Source organism: Caretta caretta, chromosome 4 (genome assembly GCF_965140235.1).
Source record: "Caretta caretta isolate rCarCar2 chromosome 4, rCarCar1.hap1, whole genome shotgun sequence".
In the NCBI taxonomy this organism is placed as follows: Eukaryota; Metazoa; Chordata; order Testudines; family Cheloniidae; genus Caretta; species Caretta caretta.
Genome location: NC_134209.1, coordinates 128,883,582 through 128,909,798, shown reverse-complemented (window position 1 = coordinate 128,909,798; position 26,217 = coordinate 128,883,582). Strand labels below are relative to the sequence as shown.

At 41.8% G+C, this 26,217-nt stretch overlaps 1 protein-coding gene across 2 annotated transcripts in view; it reads right to left on the bottom strand.

Moving 5' to 3' along the window:
* MAN2B2 (mannosidase alpha class 2B member 2) overlaps nucleotides 1–26,217 on the bottom strand; it is a 57,995-nt gene that overhangs the window by 18,353 nt on the left and 13,425 nt on the right. For both annotated transcript variants that reach the window (XM_048848923.2, XM_048848922.2), the window contains 8 exons: nucleotides 21,960–22,065; nucleotides 20,126–20,298; nucleotides 18,932–19,047; nucleotides 17,418–17,595; nucleotides 14,510–14,708; nucleotides 8,741–8,931; nucleotides 4,645–4,831; nucleotides 380–513 (listed from right to left, as the gene is read on the bottom strand). In XM_048848923.2, coding sequence (XP_048704880.2) covers nucleotides 380–513; nucleotides 4,645–4,831; nucleotides 8,741–8,931; nucleotides 14,510–14,708; nucleotides 17,418–17,595; nucleotides 18,932–19,047; nucleotides 20,126–20,298; nucleotides 21,960–22,065 — 1,284 coding nt within the window. The remainder of the gene's footprint in view (nucleotides 1–379; nucleotides 514–4,644; nucleotides 4,832–8,740; nucleotides 8,932–14,509; nucleotides 14,709–17,417; nucleotides 17,596–18,931; nucleotides 19,048–20,125; nucleotides 20,299–21,959; nucleotides 22,066–26,217) is intronic.

The following is a 26,217-nucleotide window of genomic DNA, read 5'->3' as shown; positions in this document are numbered from 1 at the left end:
AAGAGGGGAAAGAAAAAAAGGGAATTGGAAATGACTGTACTGTAATGAAAGAGTCAGTTACAAAGAGAAAAGGAGTACTAGTGGCACCTTAGAGACTAACCAATTTATTTGAGCATAAGCTTTCATGAGCTACAGCTCACTTCATTGGATGCATTCAATGGAAAATACAGTGAGGAGATTTATATACACAGAGAACATGGAACAATGGGTGTTATCATACACACTGAAAGGAGAGCGATCACTTAAGATGAGCTATTACCAGCAGGAGAGCAGGGGTGGGGGTAGAGGGGAAGAAAACCTTTTGTAGTGATAATCAAGGTGGGCCATTTCCAGTTACAAAGAGAAATGCAATATATACATTAACATAACCACACAGTACCTGTGCCGGTACAGGATGTCCCAATTCATCATACACACTGACTGCTGAGTAGCTCATAGCAACAATGACAAAGGTAGTGATGTTCCATGCCAGGGGATTATAGACAATAATGTATTGTTCAACACTCCTTGTACCTTTTCACGCACACAAAGTAAAAATACAGCTTTAAAATAAGAAACAGTAATGCACAGTCATTTTTCTTTTAAGGAACATACAGTACTACCCACGTAGAATACGATCACCATCTTTCAGGTTTCAATCTAAAAAATAGGCCTCAAAGAGTGTATCATGGTTACACATTCAGATCTATATTTATAATACTGCATAAAGCCAATGCCCCTTTGGTATATTATTCTTCTGTTTGAACCACACAAAGGCCCAGAATTCAAAGAAACACATTTGCCATTAATATTAATTACAACAGGCTAGCCACTAAGTCATGACAATAAAAAGTTCTCCTCTATTTACAATCATACAGCCTAAATACAGTAGTGTTATGCAGGAGATTCTATAGGGAAACCTAATTTCAATATCCCATAAACAATGCAAAAGCTGCTGCCCAAAGCACGGTTTCCATTCAAAAATAATAAAAGTCTCCAAAACAAACCAGCTTTTTTTAAAGGAACTCCATAATCTTCCTGAAATAAACAGATTCCTAGAACACATTAATAAATTCTTGCATATCCTGGAAGTAAATCATAAGGAAAATCTTCCATAAAGTTGACTACTGTATATCCTAGACTCCTTCCTCCAGTTAGGAAGACTAGTTAAGGAACTGTCTTCGTCATGCCAAATTCTCCTTTGGACACATGTCTGAAGGCAGAATTTGGGGTCCAGTCCTGTAGTCTTTATTCACACAAAGCTCTGGGTCCCTACTGCATGACCTTTGGTTTTGGGTGCCTGAGACTTGGTGGCTCAGCTGCCTTGCTTGAGTTTGCTTGAGGCTTGGTGGGTATCCTTGGTACTTGGCCTCTTCCAAATGATGGCTTACAATTAGAGCTGGGCATTCAGTTCCAGGTTTTAGAGTTTTTTAGAATTTTCAGTTAACTGGAGAAAAAAAAAATCAGTTTGGCATCTGTTCTGCACAGGGTCTTCCAGGTCAAACCTGGGTCTTCCACATCCCAGATGCGCGTCCTAACTATTGGGCTAAAGGTTGGGGTGGAGGGAAGGGGGAGAGAGAACGGGACAGCAGCACTGGTGGCTGTGTCACCACCAGCTCCTCCTCTGGCCATTTTGCGAATGGTTCACATTATTTTTGTCGAACAGTTGCAAATATTTTAATTGATTCATAGATTCCTAGGCCACAAGGGACGATTGTGATCATTGAGTCTGATCTCCTATGTAACACAGACCACAGAGCTTCCCCAAAAATAATTCCTAGAGCATATCATTTAGAAAAACATCCAATCTTGATTTAAAAAATTGGCAGTGATGGAATTAAGTTGTCAGTCTCCGGATTAAGTTTAGAAGTGTGAGAAACAAGGGTGATGTTGTGGTGAGAGTCTGCTATAGATCACCAGACCAAGGGGATGAGGTGGACGAGGCTTTCTTCCGCCAACTAACAGAAGTTACTAGATCACAGGCCCTGGTTCTCATGGGAGACTTCAATCACCCTGATATCTGCTGGGAGAGCAATACAGTGGTGCACAGACAATCCAGGAAGTTTTTGGAAAGTGTAGGGGACAATTTCCTGGTGCAAGTGCTAGAGGAACCAACTAGGGGCAGAGCTCTTCTTGACCTGCTGCTCACAAACTGGGAAGAATTAGTAGGGGAAGCAAAAGTGGATGAGAACCTGGGAGGCAGTGACCATGAGATGGTCAAGTACAGGATCCTGACACAAGGAAGAAAGGAGAGCAACAGAATACAGACCCTGGACTTCAGAAAAGCAGACTTTGACTCCCTCAGGGAACTGATGGGCAGGATCCCCTGGGAGAATAACATGAGGGGAAAAGGAGTCCAAGGGAGCTGGCTGTATTTTAAAGAATCCTTATTGAGGTTACAGGGACAAACCATCCCGATGTGTAGAAAGAATAGTAAATATGGCAGGCGACCAGCTTGGCTTAACAGTGAAATCCTTGCTGATCTTAAATACAAAAAAGAAGCTTACAAGAAGTGGAAGATTGGACAAATGACCAGGGATGAGTATAAAAATATTGCTCAAGCATGCAGGAGTGAAATCAGGAAGGCCAAATCACACTTGGAGTTGCAGCTAGCAAGAGATGTTAAGAGTAACAAGAAGGGTTTCTTCAGGTATGTCAGCAACAAGAAGAAAGTCAAGGGAAGTGTGGGCCCCTTACTGAATGAGGGAGGCAATCGAGTGACAGAGGATGTGGAAAAAGCTAATGTACTCAATACTTTTTTTGCCTCTGTCTTCATGAACAAGATCAGCTCCCAGACTACTGCACTGGGCAGCACAGCATGGGAGGTGGGTGACCAGCCCTCTGTGGAGAAAGAAGTGGTTCGGGACTATTTAGAAAAGCTGGACAACCACAAGTCCATGGGGCCAGATGCGCTGCATCCGAGGGTGCTGAAGGAGTTGGCGGATGTGATTGCAGAGCCATTGGCCATTATCTCTGAAAACTCATGGCGATCCGGGAAGGTCCTGGACGACTGGGAAAAGGCTAATGTAGTGCCCATCTTTAAAAAAGGGAAGAAGGAGGATCCGGGGAACTACAGGCCAGTCAGCCTCACCTCAGTCCCTGGAAAAATCATGGAGCAGGTCCTCAAGGAATCAATTCTGAAGCATTTAGAGGAGAGGAAAGTGATCAGGAACAGTCAGCATGGATTCACCAAGGGCAAGTCAAGCCTGACTAATCTAATTGCCTTCTATGACAAGATAACTGGCTCTGTGGATGAGGGGAAAGCAGTGGACTTGTTGTTCCTTGACTTTAGCAAAACTTTTGACACGGTCTCCCACAGTATTCTTGTCAGCAAGTTAAAAAAGTATGGGCTGGCTGAATGGACGATAAGGTGGACAGAAAGCTGGCTAGACTGTTGGGCTCAACGGATAGTGATCAATGGCTCTATGTCTAGTTGGCAGCCGGTATCAAGCGGAGTGCCCCAAGGGTGAGTCCTGGGGCTGGTTTTGTTCAATATCTTCATTGCTGATCTGGAGGACGGCATGGATTGCACCCTCCTCAAGTTTTCAGATGACACCAAACTGGGAGGAGTGGTAGATAAGCTGGAGGGTAGGGATAGGATACAGAGGGACCTAGACAAATAAGAGGATTGGGCCAAAAGAAATCTCATGAGATTCAACAAGAATAAGTGCAGAGGCCTTCACTTAGGAAGGAAGAATCCCATGCACTGCTATTGACTAGGGACCAAATGGCTAGGCAGCAGTTCTGCAGAAAAGGACCTAGGGGTTATACTGGATGAGAAGCTGGATATGAGTCAACAGTGTGCCCTTGTTGCCAAGAAGGCTAACAGCAGTTTGGGCTGTATAAGTACAGGCATTGCCAGCAGATCAAGGGACGTGATCTTTCCCCTCTATTCCACATTGGTGAGGCCTCATCTGGAGTACTGTGTCCAGTTTTGGGCCCCACACTACAAGAAGGATGTGGAAAAATTGGAAAGAGTCCAGCGGAGGGCAAGAAAAATGATTAGGGGACTGCAACACATGACTTACGAGGAGAGGCTGGGGGAACGGTGATTGTTTAGTCTGCAGAAGAGAAGAATGAGGGGGGATTTGATAGCTGCTTTCAACTTCCTGAAAGGGGGTTCCAAAAGAGGATGGATCTAGAATGTTCTCAGTGGTAGCAGATGACAGAACAAGGAGTAATGGTCTCAAGTTGCAGTGGGGGAGGTTTTGGTTTGATATTAGGAAAATCTTTTTCACTAAGAGGGTGGTGAAGCACTGGAATGCATTACCTAGGGAGGTGGTGGAAACTCCTTCCTTTGAGGTTTTTAAGGTCCGACTTGACAAATCCTTAGCTGGGATGATTTAGTTGGGGATTGGTCCTGCTTTGAGCATGGTGTTTGACTAGATGACCTCCTGAAGTCCCTTCCAACCCTGATATTCTATGATTCTCTTTGTTAAACTAAAAAGATTGAGCTCCTTGAGTCTATCACAGTAAGACATGTTTTCTAATCCATTAATCAAGGATTTGGGTTGACCAAAACTGCATTTTTTGTTTCATAAACTATTTGTCCGAAAATCTTTGCCCAGCTCTACTTACAACGATAACACTTTGGCCATTTAATTTGAGCAGGAGAATATGCTTCATACACCAATCTAGAAAAACAAAAAGAATTTAAGACATTACCTCGTTTTCCTATGTCTTTATTGTAAACATAAGAATAGAGTTTTCCATTCTTCTTGGCATTGTCTGTGTCTAAGATTATGGATGCCATCAGTTTCTTCACATTAACTATTCCATCCATCAAGTGATTCATATACATGTCCTTCACCTTGGGGGATTCTGTCCCTGTTATACCATCATGGTGCTGAACCTTACATTTAAAAGAGATTTAAAAGTTACAATCCACTTGAATCCCAAATTTAGGTCTGCACAATTCATAGAATCATAGAATATAAGGGTTGGAAGGGATCCCAGAAGGTCATCTAGTCCAACCCCCTGCTCAAAGCAGGACCAATTCCCAGTTAAATCATCCCAGCCAGGGCTTTGTCAAGCCTGACCTTAAAAACCTCCAAGGAAGGAGATTCTACCACCTCCCTAGGTAACGCATTCCAGTGTTTCACCACCCTCATAGTGAAAAAGTTTTTCCTAATATCCAATCTAAACCTCCCCCACTGCAGCTTGAGACCATTACTCCTCGTTCTGTCATCTGATACCATTGAGAACAGTCTAGAGCCATCCTCTTTGGAACCCCCTTTCAGGTAGTTGAAAACAGCTATCAAATCCCCCCTCATTCTTCTCTTCTGCAGGCTAAACAATCCCAGCTCCCTCAGCCTCTCCTCATAACTCATGTGTTCCAGACCCCTAATCATTTTTGTTGCCCTTCGCTGGACTCTCTCCAATTTATCCACATCCTTCTTGAAGTGTGGGGCCCAAAACTGGACACAGTACTCCAGATGAGGCCTCACCAATGTCGAATAGAGTTGAATTATAGTACTATGAATAAATCATCCCCACATGTGAGATAATTTAATGTACTGCTTTCCTACAACTGTAGTCCCAAATTTGTATTTTGACTATTCCTAAAGAGTAATAAATGAAGCAAGATAGTCAAAGACAAGACACACAAAGATTTCCATCTATCTTTTCCTTTCAGTGTGAGATTATTATGAATGCTTTCCCACATAATCAGTGATTGGGTCACAAAAGTGAAATACGTAAGGACAGATATTTTTTTTCTGGGTCTCAATTTAGCCTTTAATTTTACAGCACAATATTACCTCCACAGTTGATTGCACCCTGTGACTAGGTGCTGCAGCATAAAAAGGGTTAACAGGCCACATGGCTGCTGTGGTCAGAGTGTAAAAGGAAGGGGAAGCTGGGTCAAAAAGAGGAAGAGAGTGTCTCTTCTCTCGGGGTTGGTTGAAGTGGGGAAAGCCTCTGAGACTATTACCCAGTGTTTTCCCACTATGTTTGCTTTGTTTTATGACCATTTTGTGGATAATAAAACAAGTCCTGAGGAAAGGGCCTTGAAAGGGCTGAGACTTGGAGCTTTATTTGCTTTTCTAAGCTGGGGACGCCTACCACTAGCTCTCTCTCTCACACACACACTCAGATGCATAAGTTACGATACATAACCAAACAACTTGATTTGTGGGCACAATGATTGACTGAATACTATTAGTTGTGCCCACCAACTAACCCCAGATGCAAATTATGGTGCAATACTTGCACAACAATTATAATTTGTGAATTCGTCTTCAAAACTCGCAGAAGCTACTAGATCGCACACCCTGGTTCTCATGGGAGACTTCAATCACCGCGATATCTGCTGGGAGAGCAATACAGCGGTGCACAGACAATCCAGGAAGTTTTTGAAAAATGTAGGGAACAATTTCCTGGTGCAAGTGCTGGAGGAATCAATTAGGGGCAGAGCTCTTCTTGACCTGCTGCTCACAAACCGGGAAGAATTAGTAGGGGAAGCTAAAGTGGATGGGAACCTGGGAGGCAGTGACCATGAGCTGGTCGAGTTCAGGATCCTGACACAAGGAGGAAAGGAAAGCAGCAGAATATAGACCCTGGACTTCAGAAAAGCAGACTGACTCCCTCAGGGAACTGATGGGCAAGATCCCCTGGGAGAATAACATGAGGGGGAAAGGAGTCCAAAGGAGCTGGCTTTATTTTAAAGAATCCTTAATGAGGTTACAGGGACAAAACATCCCGATGTGTAGAAAGAATAGTAAATATGGCAGGCGACCAGCTTGGCTTAAAAGTGAAATCCTTGCTGATCTTAAACACAAAAAAGAAGCTTACAAGAAGTGGAAGATTGGACAAATGACCAGAGATGGAGTATAAAAATATTGCTCAGGCATGCGGGAGTGAAATCAGGAAGGCTAAATCATACCTGGAGTTGCAGCTAGCAAGAGATGTAAAGAGTAACAAGAAGGGTTTCTTCAGGTATTATTGGCAACAAGAAGAAAGTCAAGGAAAGTGTGGGCCCCTTACTGAATGGGGGAGGCAAGCGAGGGACAGAGGATGTGGAAAAAGCTAATGTACTCAATACTATTTTTGCCTCTGTCTTCACGAACAAGGTTAGCTCCCAGACTACTGCACTGGGCAGCACAGCATGGGGAGGAGGTGACCAGCCCTCTGTGGAGAAAGAAGTGGTTCGGGACTATTTAGAAAAGCTGGACGTGAACAACTCTATGGGGCCGGAGGCGTTGCATCCGAGAGTGCTAAAGGAGTTGGCGGATGTGATTGCTGAGCCATTAGCTATTATCTTTGAAAACTCATGGCGATCCGCGGAAGTCCCGGATGACTGGAAAAAGGCTAATGTAGTGCCCGTCTTTAAAAAAGGGAAGGAGGAGGATCCGGGGAACTACAGGCCAGTCAGCCTCACCTCAGTCCCTGGAAAAATCATGGAGCAGGTCCTCAAGGAATCAATTCTGAAGCACTTAGAGGAGAGGAAAGTGATCAGGAACAGTCAGCATGGATTCACCAAGGGCAAGTCATGCCTGGCTAACTTCATTGCCTTCTATGAGAAGATAACTGGTTCTGTGGACTTGTTATTCCTTGACTTTAGCAAAGCTTTTGACACTGTCTCCCACAGTATTGTTGTCAGCAAGTCAAAGAAGTATGGGCTGGATGAATGCACTATAAGGTGGGTAGAAAGTTGGCTAGATTGTCGGGCTCAACGGATAGTGATCAATGGCTCCATGTCTAGTTGGCAGCCAGTATCAAGCGGAGCGCACCAAGGGTCGGTCCTGGGGCTGGTTTTGTTTAATATCTTTATAAATGATCTGGAGGATGGTGTGGATTGCACCCTCAGAAAGTTTGCAGACGACACTAAACTGGGAGGAGTGGTAGATACGCTGGAGGGTAGGGATAGGATACAGAGGGCCCTAGACAAATTGGAGGATTGGGCCAAAAAAAATCTCATGAGGTTCAACAAGGATAAGTGCAGAGTCCTGCACTTAGGATGGAAGAATCCAATGCACTGCTACAGACTAGGGACCGAATGGCTAGGCAGCAGTTCTGCAGAAAAGGACCTAGGGGTTAAAGTGGACGAGAAGCTGGATATGAGTCAACAGTGTGCCCTTGTTGCCAAGAAGGCCAATGGCATTTTGGGATGTATAAATAGGGGCATTGCCAGCAGATCGAGGGACGTGATCGTTCCCCTCTATTCGACATTGGTGAGGCCTCATCTGGAGTACTGTGTCCAGTTTTGGGCCCCACACTACAAGAAGAATGTGGAAAAATTGGAGAGAGTCCGGTGGAGGGCAACAAAAATGATTAGGGGACTGGAACACATGACTTATGAGGAGAGGCTGAGGGAACTGGGATTGTTTAGTCTACAGAAGAGAAGAATGAGGGGGGATTTGAGAGTTGCTTTCAACTACCTGAAAGGTGGTTCCAAAGAGGATGGATCTAGACTATTCTCAGTGGTAGCGGATGACAGGACAAGGGGTAATGGTCTCAAGTTGCAGTGGGGGAGATTTAGGTTGGATATTAGGAAAAACTTTTTCACTAGGAGGGTGGTGAAACACTGGAATGCGTTACCTAGGGAGGTGGTGGAATCTCCTTCCTTAGAAGTTTTTAAGGTCAGGCTTGACAAAGCCCTCGCTGGGATGATTTAATTGGGGATCAGTCTTGCTTTGAGCATGGTGTTTGACTACATGACCTCCTGAGGTCCCTTACAACTCTGATATTCTGTGATTCTATGAAAAGTGACGTTTGGGTAACAGTGTATATAATTTTTCTAATAAAAAATGTGTAAGTTTACCTCAGAGACTGCCCATCGAAGACTGCGGAGCTGCTGTAAGGCCCAGAATTTACAAACAGAACCTGCTGGGTATTTCTGAACGTACTGTACGAAAAATGACTCTCCAGCGTAGAGAAGTGAACTTGCTCTCCGTGCAATTCCTTTTAAAACACTGCGGGAAGTATAAAACCCAGTCCACGCTTGAAATGGTTCTATGAAGAATTTGAGAGACACGACACACAGTCAAGTACTGTACCTTGCTTACTCCATTTTTGACTACTTACACTCCTCGACTATGCAACTTCTTATCTATAAAAAGCAACAGCTGCTGAGGGGAAAATAATGCTAAGCGTTACAAGTCACAGCACTCTCTCCCCACCCATTCACTGCGGAGCATTAAATAGACATGACCAGGAAGCTACAGTACTTTGTACTACAAACCTACAAACTTTGCTGATTTGAGGCAATTATCTGTGAAAATAAGCCTCTTCTTACTGAAATTAAGTTCCCATGAAATTGTACAAGACAAATTCAGTAGTGTCATTGGAGCACATTTATTTTTAATCAATAAAAGAAGAGCTTTATGATTGATAGTTATCATTTGTTATGAACCCTCCATATGCCTGACTAAAAGGAGGAGGGAAAACAGAATGAGTTTTAATTTCATTTCCTTGGCTGGAGTAGAATGGGTGATATGGCAACACGCATTCAGGACTACAGTGAGATTGCAAAATGTATCAACAGATGCCCTCAAGTGGTCAAAGAGGAGAATTTCAATTATTTGTTTGTGAGGCTAAAAACAGAATATGTGGCCTTACAAAGCACACAAACATCTAAATATATTTTGCAATAAGAGGCAGGGTAAACCCTTTGGGGACACTGTAATGGGGTCTACAAACCCCCTACTGAGCACAGACAGAAGTGGGAGTAAAGCCTCTCCTGTCTACAGGCAAGCAGTTTGATAACACCTCCACGCAGTTGCTAGAGCTGCCAGTCACAGAGGCAGGCACCCATAGCTGCAGCCAATAGATGCTGCTATAAAGAAGAGAGTGCAGAGAAGGAAGGGAAGGCAGAAAGGTCTGGGATGGCACAGGGACAACACCCCTGCATCTGGCTGCTTCCACGAACACAGCCAAAAGTCTGAAGCAGACTGCTAGACTTAATTAGAGGTGAGGGTCCATGAACTGCCCTGACCAAGGGGAAACTAAGGAGGACAGTCAGGAGCAGCAGAAACTGCTCAAAAGATCACACCGGGAGCTGGTGACAGGCACAAATTGCATGGAGATCTCCTAGCACATTGGGGGTGCTACCATAACACAAATAAGTAATGACAACCAACTGCAGCATGTAAAGTACATTGAACATACAGGCAGCTAAAACACGCAAGTGGCGGGATTGTGGTGGTCTGCTCATGGCAATACTAATAGTACATTTATCAGTGCATTACCTGAAATGATGCGATCCCTAGATGGAGGTGCATGAATCAGGGGATCATTCTGAAAAATTATCATGGGAAGCAATGATCCCTTTTCATCATTAATTAAAAAAATATGTTAACAGCAGAAGAGCCCCAGAATATTGGGCAAGCAAATTAAATATAGTCCAGAATACTCATGTGTCTATCCAGAGTGCAAAGGAAAATGATGAAATAGCCATGGATCCACTTACATCAGAGACAGAAGCAAAAAACGGTTACTGCCATATGTGAATGAAATTTGGCTAGCTTGACCCTTATCCATCGGTAGCCATACCTGACTCTGAGTTGGAAGAATACTTTCATGGGGAACATTTTGTAGGCACCCTGAAGCACATTCTCAGTATTAGGAACTGAGACGTCAGCCTAACTTCAATACTTTGAAAGATACGGCAACAAATTAAGCAATCAATTTGTAAGCACCCAGAAAATAATTAGGTTATAAAGAATAGCCAACATGAATTTATCAAAGCCAAATCATGTCAAACCACCCTAATTTCCTTCTTTGACAGGGTTACTGGCCCAGTGGATAGGAGAGAAACAACAGATGTGATATCTCTTGATTTTAGTAAGGCTTTTGACACAGTCCCACATGACCGTCTCATAAGCAAACTAGGGGAAAAGCAAACTCGATGACATCACTATAACTAGGCTTGCAAGGATCAGATTTTTATTGGTAAATATCAGTCTCACTGTACACTCACAAACAGAAAAAAGAAAAAGTTTCCCTCAATAATAACTGAAATTTACAGATAAGCAAAGTAAGAAAAATGCTACTTGAAAACTTATCAGACTTTGATCTAAGGATATTTACTCTGTACATTTTGACATGTGATGTTGAAAATGTGTTTTAACAGTTATAAACCTTTATTTTAAAAAAAATCAATGTCTTCTATCATCAAATAATTGTGTGACCTGCCATTTTTGTCTGACACTATTCCCATAATTTCTCATAACTGTGAAAATTTAAATTGATAAAAATTTTAAAAAATGCTTAAAAATAAACATTGATATTATCCAGTGAAATTATTAAAAAACCCCTCAGATTCTGCCAAGCCTAACTATAAACTGGTTGAAGGACCACAATCAAAGAGTAACTATTCCTGGCTCCCTGTTAAATTGGGAAGGCATACCTAGCAGAGTGCTACAATGGTTTGACTGGTCCTATTCAACATTTTCAGATGGTACCAAGTTGTGAGGGGTTGTAAGTCCTTTGGAGGCCAAAATTAGAATTCAAAATGACTTTGACAAACTGGAGAATTGGTCTGAAATCAACAAGATGAAATTAAAAAAAGACAAATGCAAAGTTCTACACTTAGGAAGGAAAAATAAAATGCACAGATTGGGTAATAATTAGCTAAGCCAGCAGTACTGCTGAAAAGGAACTGAGGTTATAATGGGTGACACATTTAATATCAGTCAACAATGTGAAGCAGTGTAGAAAAAGGGCAATATAATTCTGGGATGCATTAACAAGAGTATCGTATGTAAGACTCAGGAGGCAATTGCTCTGTTCTACTTGGCACTGGTGAGGCCTCAGGTAGAGTACTGGGTTCAATTCTGGGCACCACATTATGAGAAAGAAGTGGACAAATTGGAGAGAGTGTCCAGAGAAGAGTAACAAAAATGATAAAAAGGTTTATATAAAATGTTATAATGTTATAACATTATAATTTATAATGTTATAAATCTATAATTTATAATGTTATAAATCTTCTTTATAAAATGTTATAAAGAAGATGGTGATCAATTGTTCTCCATGTCCACTGAAGGTGGGACAAGGAGTAATGGGCTTAATCTGCAACAAGAACTATTTCGGTTAGATATTAGGAAAAACTTTCTCACTACAAGGGTAGTTAAGCACTGGAATAGACTTCCCAGGGAGATTGTGGAATCTCTGTCATTGGAGGTTTTTAAGAACAGGTTGGCCAAACACCTGTCATGGATGATCTAGGTTTACTTGGACTTGCCTTTGTGCAAGAGGCTGGACTAGATGACCTCTCAAGGTCCCTTCCAAGCCTATATTTCTATGATTCTATGATGCCTTCTCTGGTATAAACGTTGCACTTTTGTACCTAAATTGTCCAGAATCACATGTATACTTTGAGCTCCCAGCAGCACTGTGACAACCTGAGGAGCACCACATGGTGCAGCAAGTGCTGAGCAACTCAAATTAATGAAGATAATTTTAACAGGCTTCCCAGATTATCAAGCGCTCCAGAGGTATAGGAGGACAAAAGGATTAGCGAACTACTCTAAGATGGGTGATTCCACCCTCCCTAACAGTGGCAATTAAAAGTTCAGATATTTATAGATCGCTTTCATGTCCCCTCTTCACCATCTCTTATCCTATCTGTGCATATCCAGTTCCTCTGGTCTGTTTTTACAGGACATACACTCTATTTCTCTCATCAGCTTTGTATACCTCTTTGGGTATTTTCCAGTTTATCACTTTCCCTTCTGTGCTGCGAAGCTCAAAGCACAGTGATCTTTCTAACACTAAATAGAGAGAGACTGATTTTTTTAGACAGTACAATAAGCTTACCCAATGCTGCCGAATCCTTATAAAGGCATCTGAATTTCACTGAATCATAGAATATCAGGGTTGGAAGGGACCACTGGAGGTCATCTAGTCCAACCCCCTGCTCAAAGCAGGACCAATCCCCAATTTTTGCCCACCTATAATACATCAGTGTAAATCTGATGACTTCAGAGGAGTTATGCCAGATTTACACTGGTGTAATAAAGCAGAATTTGGCCCAGGATCCCTGCCCCAGAGTTCACGAGTTATCACCTTTCTGATTTCATAAGACCTACTTCTGTAAATACACCCCAAGGCAGCATGGCTTTAAACTAGTTTTTATATATAAACAACAGCATTGCACTACATGCTTATGTTTAGTGCACCTGCCATCACCCCTTCTTCCCCAAGTCCATCTTTGTATTGCTGTATCCAGTTTTCAGCTTGTGATTATGCTTGGTAATTATTGCTCCTTCATAACACGATATCTTGCATCTACCCACTGAACTTTGCCTAGTTGTTCTAAATTCTGCAGACCTAATCCACTGTACTCGGCTTTCCCAAATCCCTGACTTGCAATCGTCAGGGGATCTGATTAGTCATTATTTACTCTATCTTTCAGGTCATCAGAGATTCACCAACAGTGGCAGCACGTACAGACATAGATATACTCCAAACCTAACCCTTCCTGGGATTTGCCTTTATTGATACTCACACCGCAAAGACAAACTTCAGGCTAAACTGTCTCCCACGCTGTGCTTTTCCTTTCAGGACCCCTTGGGTTCCACCCCTAGTTCCTGCTGACTCAGAAAGACACTCCAACCCCTCTTATATTTCAGAATTGGAGCTAATAGAGCCCACCAAATCGGAAAGAGTGAGTCAGGAAAAAAGCTCCTGTCAAGGTTCCTTCCCCACTCTGAACTCTAGGGTACAGATGTGGGGACCTGCATGAAAAACCCCCTAAGCTTATTTTTCCAGCTTAGGTTAAAGTTTCCCCAAGGTGCAAACTATTTTACCTTTTGTCCCTGGACTTGATTGCTGCCACCACCAAGCGTCTAACAAATATAACAGGGAAAGAGCCCACTTGGAAACGTCTTTCCCCCCAAAATCCCCCCAAGCCCTACACCACCCTTTCCTGGGGAAGGCTTGATAAAAATCCTCACCAATTTGGATAGGTGAACACAGACCAAAACCCTTGGATCTTAAGAACAATGAAAAAGCAATCAGGTTCTTAAAAGAAGAATTTTAATTAAAGAAAAAGTAAAAGAATCACCTCTGTAAAATCAGGATGGTAAATACCTTACAGGGTAATCAGATTCAAAACATAGAGAATCCCTCTAGGCTAAACCTTAGGTTACAAAAAGGCACAAAAACAGGAATATACATTCCATTCAGCGCAACTTATTTTATCAGCCATTTAAACAAAACAGAATCTAACGCATATCTAATTAGATTGTTTACTGACTTTTTACAGGAGTTCTGACCTGCATTCCTGCTCTGGTCGCGGCAAAAGCAACACAGACAGAGAGAACCCTTTGTTTCCCCCCCTCCAGCTTTGAAAGTATCTTGTCTCCTCATTGGTCATTTTGGTCAGGTGCCAGTGAGGTTGTCTTAGCTTCTTAACCCTTTACAGGTGAAAGGGTTTTTCCTCTGGCCAGGAGGGATTTAAAGGTGTTTACCCTTCCCTTTATATTTATGACAGCTCCTTACACTCCTGTTACAATAAACTAATCCCAATGCCAGCTACTGATATCCATCGGTATATGCAGTGTATAAAAAACATATTGTTAAGTACCTGTTGAATATGGAAGAAAGTCTTGATAATTCTGAATATCCCATGTGAGGTTTCTGTTATACAATGCCTGGAAGTAATCACTGACAGTGGAATACTGGACAGTCACTCCAAATTGATCAGCATGCTTGTTAATGTAATCTAATAATGGGTCCATGTTGGAGTACTGAACTGATGCATTGAAGAACTGTTTGTCACAGCCCTGCAATTTAGAAAATAACACATCTATATGAGTTAGTGTAAGTTATAGTTATAGTCAGAGTCCAAGAGCTGAAGGCCTGAAGGGTCCATCACATCATCTAGTCTGATCTCTTTGTATATCACAGGCTACTAACTACCCTCCAGTCAACCCTTACACCAAGCCCAAGAATCAGAATTAGACCAAAATATTACAGACCTCAGGAGACTGAATCATTGTGTGCCACAGGGAAAGAACAGGAGGCGCTGAGGTGCACCAGTGCCTAAAACCCTTATAATGGCTGGGAATTGATTAAGCGGGACATCCCCAGAAGATCCTAGCAAGTGACCCACAGGTTATTAACTTCCATGATGAGGTAGTTTAATGATGTTCTTCTATTACAATTCTTATCCACTGTAAAACATCCTTCTTTATTCTGAGCTCATCTGCATAAACCAGTCAAAAGTTCAGGGCCTAAGTAGCAAGAATGGGTTTGGTTATTCAAATAGGACAACTGACAAGTCCAATAAAAATTATTACCTCACCCACCTTGCCTCTCTAATATCCTGGGACCAACATGGCTACAGCAACACTGACCAACTGCCATGATCGACAGGAATTAAGTTAGGCTACATTGCACAACTCACAAAAGCATGCATTTCCTTGGTAGGGAGGTTGCCCAGTGTGTCTATCTGATGTCTGGCAAGGGCAGTTTTCAGTCAATTCTCTCATTCCTTTGCTTGCTCTTGACAAAAAGAGAAGGAGTTTGTATGTATTTTTGTGAGCCGAGAATAAACAATCTTACGTCAGTGCTGAGTAAGTGGTGGAGAGGAAAGGAACAACAAAACACACTAACAATGTGGACAGAATAACCACATATGTTACACAATTTATTGACAACCTCCCGCCTAGAATATGATAAGCCCTAGTCTAATAAGTGGATAAACGAACAGTTAAATGGGATAATGAATCCACAAAATATAGGCAGCCTGATAATCAAAAATTAACTACACACTTAATTTGGATGCCCACTTGAACTGATTGCATCTGCATACTGAGCATCTGTGTGTACACACGTGTCTAATACAAAGCATAGCTATTTATTATTATTGTGTGTTCAATCATAGCAAATGCACAGGAAAATTAGGCACACAATTAAAATTACTCAGCCAGTGTATTATGTGTACACTCTTAAAATCAGTCTCATGATAGATTTGTATGATGCACAATGATATATTCTCGGAAATCTTCCTCTTGTGCAGAAAATCTTCTTTGAACACACTGCCTTTCAACAATAACCTCTGCAAGATTCCCACACCAGCCCCACCTCACATCTTCACGTGATGTGTGAACCACAACATCTCTGTATGCATCATGGGGAATAAAGAGCGCCTTCATAAATGTTAGTATACAACGCCAAGTTCAGTCTGCACTCATAATACTACAGGGTTGGGTGGACAGTTTGCACAGAAACATGAACTCACCCCCAAATCAGAGTGAATTCAGGATTATTTTTTGGTCTGCAAAAGTCAGCTTAGCTTTGGAAAGGGCCCCAAAGTGGCCTGATGATGAACACATAGCCTCAGCTTTCACTCTAGCTCTTCTCTGAAGAACCTTCCTGCAGCTGACCCCAAACAGGCAATCCTCTGACAAAAACAAGAGGTATCCTGATCATGAGGGAATACCATTTACTAGCACAGTTTGTCTGATCATAGAATCAAAGGACTGGAAGGGACCTCGAGAGGTCATCTAGTCCACTCTCCTGTAGTCATAGCAGGACTAAGTATTATGTAGACCAGTGGTTCCCAGACTTGTTCCGCTGCTTGTGCAGGGAAAGCCCCTGGCGGGCCGGGCTGGTTTGTTTACCTACCGCGTCTGCACGTTTGGCCAATCGTGGCTCCCAGTGGCTGCGGTTCGCTGCTCCAAGCCAATGGGAGCTGCTGGAAGCGGTGCGGGCCGAGGGACGTACTGGCCGCTGCTTCCAGCAGCTCCCATTGGCCTGGAGCAGCGAACCGCGGCCACTGGAAGCCGCAATCGGCCTAACCTCCGGATGCGGCAGGTAAACAAACCAGCCTGGCCCGCCAGGGGCTTTCCCTGCACAAGCGGCGGAACAAATTTGGGAAACACTGATGTAGACCATTCCTGACAGGAGTTTGTCTAACCTGCTCTTAAAAATCGCCAATGATGGAGATTTCACAACCTCCCTAGGCAATTTATTCCAGTGCTTAACCACCCTGACACTTAGGAAGTTTTTCCTAATGTCCAACCTAAACCTCCCTTGCTGCAATTTAAGCCCATTGCTTTTTGTCCTATCCTTAGAGGTTAAGAACAATTCTTCTCCCTCCTCCTTGTAACAACCTTTTATGTACTTGAAAACGGTTATCATGTCCCCTCTCAGTCTTCTCTTTTCCACACTAAACAAACCCGATTTTTTTCAATCTTCCCTCATAGGTCATGTTTTCTACACCTTTCATCATTTTTGTTGCTTTTATCTGGACTTTCTCCAATTTGTCCACATCCTTCCTGAAATGTGGTGCCCAGATCTGGACATAATACTCCCGTTGAGGCCTAATCAGTGCAGAGTAGAGCGGAAGAATTACTTCTTGTGTCCTGCTCCCAACATTCCTGCTAATACATCCCAGAATTATGTTCGCCTTTTTTGCAACAGTGTTGCACTGTTGACTCATACTTAGCTTGTGGATGTGTCATTAAGTTCTAAAGTGATACACTTACCCATGGCCATAGGACATCAGTAGTTCGGAACCAGGCTGCCCTCTTTTTAATGTTTGCCACCATGGTCTGTGCATAAAGATGAATGGTGGCATCAGTAACAGGGACACTCATGTTGGGGTATACACCATCTTTTGGTGGATCTGGGAAAACTGCAATTCCATTCCAATAGAACCCGGATCTAAGTGGAAAGAGAAAGCAACATACTATAAAAAGGACTTTTACAGCAAGTTGGGGAAAAAAATGGATGAAATCATGCAGGGATACAAATCCAGTTTGGCACATGAGGATTCAGTAGCACAATTCTGGTTTACACTGGTTTTCAGTGTTTACTTTCTATTTCATCCATGTGACTTTATGGGCCCCCAAAGGTGGCTAGTATAAACACAATGAAAACTTAAGCTGTAGGAGAAGGTATATAGGTCTGATAAAAGAAGTATTTGGTTTGAGTTAAAATAGCCTGGAAATCTTCCTGCCCAGCCCCTGCTTTTCCTTACAAAAATATAATTTGCTGGCTACGACAGAGTATCAAACAGATTGTAGGTTTAAGTCTACTAAGGTTTTGTTTTAATGCAAGAGTTCTTAAACATTTCCATAGCATGGTCCATATGGCAGACTGTAAGCCACATCTATTGAGGTCCATTTCTTGATAAATGTGGCTTACAATGTATCATAGGGTTTTAGACTGCCACCATCACTGTGGGCACCTTCCACATAAAATCATTAGCAATAGCGAAATACCTGTCCGACTTCATGGAGTCTCTAGCTCCTTCTACATTGCACTCTGTGCTGAAGAGGATAAAAACAAAAACAAACCTCTGTCTGGGGTATTTTCTGTTTATGTTGGTTGATTTGTTCATTTTGGGTTATTTAGTTAGTTGTATTTCTTTTTTAACATTTTGGGTGGGGGGGTGTCACAATAGATAGAGCTATAAGCGTTGTGTGTGTCACTATTGCTATGGTGGAAAGGCTTTTTTAAAGCCAATCCATTCTAACACTAACTTTTAAGATCAGGAATGGAGAATAAAGATTCAATCCTGAGAGTTGCTGAGCACCCTCACCTCTCATTGAAGCCAGTGGTAGCTGAGGGTTCTTTACATCTTGCAGAATTGAGTCTTAAGAGTCCAGACACCTTTTAAGCCTAATAGAAGCCTCTGACAAAAGAGAAAATTCAAAGTTCTCTTAAACAGAATAAGCTCAGCAGCCAGTCAGTCATTCTATACTTTGCCTAAAATTCTAAGGGCTCATCTTCACGTGCAGCACTGCACCTGTGCCACTGTAGTGCTTAAGTGAAGACGCTTCTCCTGTCAGTGTAGTTAATTCACTTCCCCGAAAGAAGCTCTCCTGTCGACATAGTGAAGGGTTAGGTCAGTACAACTACATTGCTCAGGGGTATAGATTTTTCACACCCCCGAGCAACATAGTTATACCGGTATAGGTCTGTAGTGTAGACCTGGCCTAAGATTTGATATTACTGAAGTGACCAATATTTCTGCAGGGTTTGGAAGCATTCAAACCTGTTTGAAAAGGGTATTTGCGATGGGGTGCAGTAGCTGTACTGATCCATAACGTGAGTGAAGATCTCATGGTTTTCAGATAAAGAGGGAGAGCCCCTCCATACAAACTGAAGCTTCTAAAAAAAACAAAAAGAAATACTGCAGAAAAAGAAATCACCATAAGAAACCAAACCTGCAGATAACAGAATATCATGATTAATAACACCTTGGGACTCAATTTTGAACTCCTTTACATGAACACAACTCCCACTGGCTTCAATGGAAGCTGTGTACATGTAACAGATTTGGGCTAGCAGGGTCCAATCCATCTCCCCTGTAGTCAAGGAGAGTCTTCCATTGAGGAGGCACAAGGGGTAAAATCCTGGCCTATTGAAGTCAATGGGCATTTTGCCATTACCTTCAGTGAAGCCAGGATTTCACCCAAGGTTCATATAATCTCTGCCTAACGCCCAGCTTATTGGGCGAGATTCTTCCTTCATTACACATGTACAACACCTTATCTTCACTGGGGTTCATCATGTACAGCTGAGGGTAGACTATGGGCCATCATAATAAACAACAGATTTGGTATGCCTGGGAGATTTTGCTCAAGAACAGAATTGGAACAGATGGGTTTAATTCTGAGAGATATCTACTCACTTCCCACTCATATTTTGTCACAACTTTTGTCCATAATAACTATCCAACAGTTTTACAAGCATAAAAAATTTCATTGGGTTTAAAAAAAAATCTTTGTATCAGTATTCACTTAAATACAGAATCTAAAAAAAGGGAGCAAAAGAAAGATTTCTTGACTTGAAGCTTGAATTGCCATCTATGTTAACAGCATTATCTTACTTGCTACGAATTTAAGACCATTGTTCCAATCTCAAGGAGACTGTTCTCCTATGACTTGCCCTGTTGCCCACTATTTATTGTGTATGTTTTTAAGATTAGAATAAATTCCTTTGTCTTTGACAAGAGGTCATGACGAAGTTATCAACAGAGCAGAATCTGACAAATATTGTTTCACAAACAGTCTCACAAACATGTCACAAACAGTGCATTTTCTTCACATGAGAAAAATCTATACTTTTGTCTTGCTAAGCTCGGAGACATGCTTCTCTTGAAGTCAGAGTTTACATACATCAAGAAAAAGCTGCAAAAGGGAGCTTGCACGCCAAACATTGGTTCCATTCTCTTGTGTAGTTTTACCTTGGTTTTCTGCATGTCATCCTTCAGATCATAGTCAATGCGAGAGATAAGGTGGGCATTAAATCCAGCCAGAGCATAAAGAGTAGGTGTAGTAGCAGAAGCTCCAAAGGGATCTACATGCCAAGAAAATCGAGGCCTCATCCCAAAGGTTTCATACAAAAATCCATGACCCTCTGTAAAGTATAATTTGTTTTTACTAGTAACACATTTGTTCATCTTACAAGTTGCATCGGCATATGGTACTACAGTGAAGATTTATTTTCAAACACACCTGAAGGTTTGAGGAATTTAACAAAGCCAAAGAATTCACAGCAGCAAGGTGCACATTGGTGATATTTGCTTTGCTATCCCAAGTATAACTGCAGTAAAGAGTTAATGAAAAGAAATTATGACTAGATATAGACCAGGGAGACAAGTGGTGTGAGCCAGATTAAATTTAGGTTAAATCTCATATTGATGTCCAAATCAAGATGACAAGCTGAGTTTGGGGTAGACTCTGCTGAAATTATGCAAGCTGTTCTCATGAAATTTCAGCCACAGATCAGTGAGAAAATAAATCACATCTGGTTTTGGATCCACACATTAAATGTCTCCCTCTATCCCCCAACACAAATAAAAATACCCAAATTATTTCCATTGGAATTAAATTAATTTTAAAAACCCATAGTCATTTCTATTAGTTTTAGGTTTAGTACTTTCCTTTCCATTTATTAAAACATAAAAGCTAAATTATGGGCTAAATTCAAACTGAGTACAACCCTTTAAACGGAGTACAAAAATAGCCAAGAAGTGAGTATAAAAAAAGAGTACAGTGCTTAGGACCTTCAGTGCTATAGAAATGCAAAATTGTCATTTTATAGTTTCCAAGTTTGGAAATGCTTTTAGAAATATTTGAAGATATAATCATTTCTGTTTTATTGTGGATAGAATCTTATTCTGGGCCTTCAGATCATGGCTAATTTAATTATCAAATTTAGGGACACTATTTTTTTATTTCATCTCTCCCAAGCCTTATGATTCTTACCATGTAAACAGTATTAGTAAAGGCTTGCATTTTCATTCTCTGACTGAAACACATTTCAGAGTGTAGCCTGTTTTCTCTTTTACAGGTGTTACCGAAGGGAATAGTGTATATAGTGTGAACAAGGTTGTTGTGATCCAATTAACTATAAAGACAGGAGAGCATTTGGAACACAGGCTCCAAGAGCCTAAGCACTACCTAATTCCAAGACGAACTCAGCAGACAGTAACACAGGAATGCATGTGTGATTCAGGTTTAGTCACATGGACAAAGACTGAACACGCAACACTGAGGATCTGGGAGGGGAACATGTGATGCTAATCTTTTTCAGAAATCAAAATCTGTTAGTTTCATTTGCTCCTGTTAAATTAGCTACCAAATCTGCATTTCCCTTTAAAAAAAAATTATATGCATTCACCTATGCACAGAATAAAATATGGATTTTAGAAACTTTTTAACCCCCCCCCCCCCAAAAGAAGTGGTGACTGAATATCTAGCACATCTTTATCTCAAGGCTGTTCTTGGGAACCAAGGACTGTGTAATCAGTAAAACTGTCCCTAAGAGAGTATATAATGGTGAGCAATTAAATTACAAGCCAATTTACAATGATTTTCCTGTATACTGCAGTTTGTTGGTTGGAGTTTTTTGTATTTTTTTTGAGCAAAGAACTGTATGGTAAGTTTGTACTATACAGTAGATATTCATTTTCACAGACACTTAAGTCAGTTCTTAAAGATCTAGGAAGTAAAAATGAATTCAGAAAAAAACAAACAAACAATGAAAACTAAGAGTTAAACACCAAAGAAACATGCCTGTTAACTGTAAAATTTGGTCATCAATATGTGTCACAGCTTCATCATGCATCACCTGACCTCCAATTATGAATTCTAGTCGCCCTTCTTGAAGTAACTGATGTACCTACGATACAGAATATACAGAAGGCAAAATGATAACACCATTACAATTTCAATCTTTACCACTAAGGCTATAAATACAATTCAGGCCTTAACATGTTATCTAAGTGTGACATTTGTCAAATGTGGATCTACCTTGCATCCAGAGCGTACAGGGTGGTGGGGATATAAATAGAGAATTAAAATTGTTTCAGATCATCTTGGATAACAACCATTAATGGACCTATCCCTCCATGAATTTACCTAATTCTTTTCTGAACCCAGTTATACCTTTGGCCTTCACAGCATCCCCTAGTAATGAGTTCCACAGATTGACTGTGCATTGTGTGAAGAAATACTTCCTTATGTTTGTTTTAAACTTGCTGCCTACTAATTTCATTGGGTGACTCCTAGTTCTTGTGTTATGTGAAAGGGTAAACAACACTTCCTTATTAACTTTCTTCACACTATTTATGATTTTATAGACCTCTATCATATCCTCTCATAGTTGTCTCTTTTCTAAGATGAACAGTGCCAGTCGTTCTAATCACTTTTCAAATGGAAGCTGTTCCATACCCCTAATCATTTTTGTAGAGCTTCTCTATACCCTTTCCAATTCTCTCATATCTTTTTTGATCTGGGGCAACCTGAACTGCATGCAGTATTCAAGGTGTGGGCGTACCATAGATTTGTAATGGCATTGTAGTGGCATTGTAATATTTTCTGTCTGATTATCTATCCCTTTCCGAATGTTTTCTAACATTTTGTTAGTTTTTTTGGCTGCCGCTGAACATTAAGGGGATGTTTTCAGAGAACTATCGAAAAGACCCAAAGATCTCTTTCTTGAGTGACAACAGCTAATTCAGACCTTATCATTTTGTATTAATAGTTGGGATTACATTTTCCAGTGTGCATTACTTTGCAGCTATCAACACTGAATTTCATCTGTCATTTTGTTGCCCAGTCACCCAATTTTGTGAGAACTCTTTGTAATTCTTCTCAGGCTACTTTGGACTTAACTATCTTGGGTAATTTTGTATTATCTGCAAACTTTATCACCTGTTTACCCCTTTTTCCAGATTATGAATATGTTGAACAGCATTGGTCCCAGTACAGATCCCTGGGGGACATCACAATATACTTCTCTCCACTGTGAAAACTGAACATTTAGTCCTACCCTTTGTTTCCTATCTTTTAACCAGTTACTGATCCATGAGAGGACCTTCCCTTTGATCCCATGACTGCTTACTGGATCCCCCTGGCCTGCACGCTTGTTGACCCCCTCAGAGAATTCTAACAGATTGGTGAGGCATGATTTTCATTTACAAAAGCTGTACTGATTCTTCCCCAATATATCATGTTTATCTATGCTACTGCTAGCTCTTCCTCTGCTGCCACTTGTGGGAGCATTCTGTGGTCAGGCATCCTGACCCTGGAGGCTTCTGCCCAGAGTCCTGTACTTGACTTGCTGGGAATGTGGCTTGCATGTCCTACAGATGAAAGCCAGGCTAGAGGAACTACCCAGTGCGAGAGGTGTTTGTTGGTGGAGACCCTCGGAAGCAGGCAAGACAGCTGCAGGGGGAGGTGGCTAATCTGTGTAGCATCTGGGAGCACGAAGACTTCATCAACAGGACGCATAGGGAGACACCTGGGATGTGGGATGCTAGCCAACTACAGAGGGACCAGAGGAGAAAGGACAAGCGGCTGCTCCGTGGGGAGGAGACTGGCTACTGGCAACCTAGGGCAGCAGACAGTGCTCCAGCCCTACCAGCCAGGTCCTGCATCCATTGATGTCAAAAAACAGTATGCTGTACAGGGATCAGAGGGAGAGGAGCTGACCCCAATGGCTGAGGAGGAATCACCTTCCCCCAAGGCTAGGAGACTCACGACCACCAAATCTAATAGGAGGAGATGTGTGTGTGGGGGTGGTGGTGGTTGTGGTTGGGCCTCCTGTCTGAGGGGGACAGAGACATCCATCTGCCGACCTGACACCAGGTCCTGAAGGCGTGCTGCCTGGCTGGAGCCCACATCTGAGACATTACGGAAAGGTTGCTGAGGCTCCTCTGTCCCCGTGACTACTACCCTATGCTTCTCATCCCTGGGGGCACTAATGATACTGCCAGGTATGATCCTAAGCAGATCAGCAGTGAATACATGGCTTTGGGAGCAAGGGTGAAGGAATCAGGGGCGCAGGTGGTATTCTCGTCCATTCTTCTGGTTGAGTGTAAGAGCCCGGACAGGGACACACACATTCTGGAGATGAATGCATGGCTGCAGAGATGGTGTTGATAGGAAGGCTTTGGTTTCCTCAATCATAGGAAGCTGTTCCAGGAAGCAGGACTGCTGGGAAGAGATGGGGTCCATATGACCAAGGAGGGAAAGGGCATCTTTGGATATTGACTCACCAACCTACGGAGGAGGGCTTTAAACTAGGTTCAAAGAAGGCAAGTGTCAAAACCCACCGATAGATATAAAAAGGGTGATCTTAACAAAGGTCTATGTGTTGGGTGGTGGGGAATAAAAAATTACAATAGGGTCATAGGAGCAAAGAAGAGAAAAAGTGGGGGAGTCCACTCAACATCTTAGAGGTCTGTACACAAATTCAAGGAGTATAGGCAGGAAGAAACATGTTAATTATGACATAACTGGCATCACTGAGATCTGGTGGGATAAACAGCTTGCTCAGGAAGGACATGCAGGGAAAAAAGGAAGTTAGGATGGCATTATATATCAAGAATATTTACACTTGTTCTGAGGTCCAGAAGGAGGTGAGAGGCAGACCAGATGAAAGTCGCTCGGTGAAGATAAAAGTGGAAAAAACAGGGGTGAAGTCATGGTACGGGTCTAATACAGATCACCAGATGAGAAGGAGGAGGTGGTTGAGGCATTTCTAGAACAAATAACAGAAATATCCAAAACACAAGACTTGGTACTAATGGGGAACTTTAACCACCTAGACAAAAGTAATATGGCAAAACACAAAATGCCCAATAATTTCTTGGAATGTATTGGGGATAACTTCTTGTTTCAGAAGGTGGAGGAAGTAATGAAGGGGGACAGCCATTTTAGACTTGATGCTGACTAACAGGGAGGTACTGGTTGTGAATCTGAAAGTTGAAGGCAATTTCGTGAAACTGACCATGAAATAATAGATTTCCTTAGAAAGGAAGGAGCGCTGCAGAATGAGGACAATGGACTTCAAAAAAGCTGACTAACAAATTCAGAGAACGGGTAGGTAAGGTCCCATCGGAAGAAAATGTAAAGAGAAAAAGGTATTCAGGAAAGCTGGCAGTTTCTCAAGGAGACAATATTAAAGGCGCAACAGCAAACTATCCCTATATGAAGGAAAGATAGGAAGAGTAGTAAGAGGCCAATATGGCTCTATCTGGAGCTCTTTAATAACCTGACAACCAAAAAAGAATTCTACAAAAAGTGGAAACGTGGACTAATTGCTAAGGAGAAATACAAAAGAGTAGCACAAGCATATAGGGACAAAATCAGAAAAGTTAAGGCACAAAATGAGCTATACCTACCAAGGGACATAAAAGTCAATTAAGAAGAGGTTCTATACATTAAGAGCAAGAAAAAGTTGAAGGCAAGTGTAGGTTACTTAGTGGGGGGGAAGAAGAGCCAATAACCGATGACATAGAGAAGGCTGAGGTGAGTAATGCCTATTTTGCTTCATTCTTCACTAAAAAGTTAAATTGTGACCAGATACCCAACATAATTAATACTAACAACAAGGATGAATGAACATAAGCCAAAATAGGGAAAAAACTGGTTAAAGAATATTCAGATAACTTAAATATGTTCAAGTCAGAAGGGCCAAATGAAATTCATCCAAAGATACTTAAGGTAGCTGGGGCAATCTTAGTACTGTTAGTGATTATTTTCCACAACTCATGCAGGATGAGTGAGATGCCAGAGGACTGGAGAAGGACAAACATAGTACCTATCTTTAAAAAGGGAACAAGGAGGATCCTGGGGAATTATAGACCTGGCTTAACTTCACCACTGGGAAAGATACTAAAACAAATTATTCAACAATCAGTTTGTAAACACAATAGGATTATAAGGAACAGCCAACATGGATTTGTCAAGAATAATGCCAAACAAACCTAATTTTCTTCCTTGGGGAGGTCCTTGGATGGGAGCAAGCAATAGATATGACGTATCT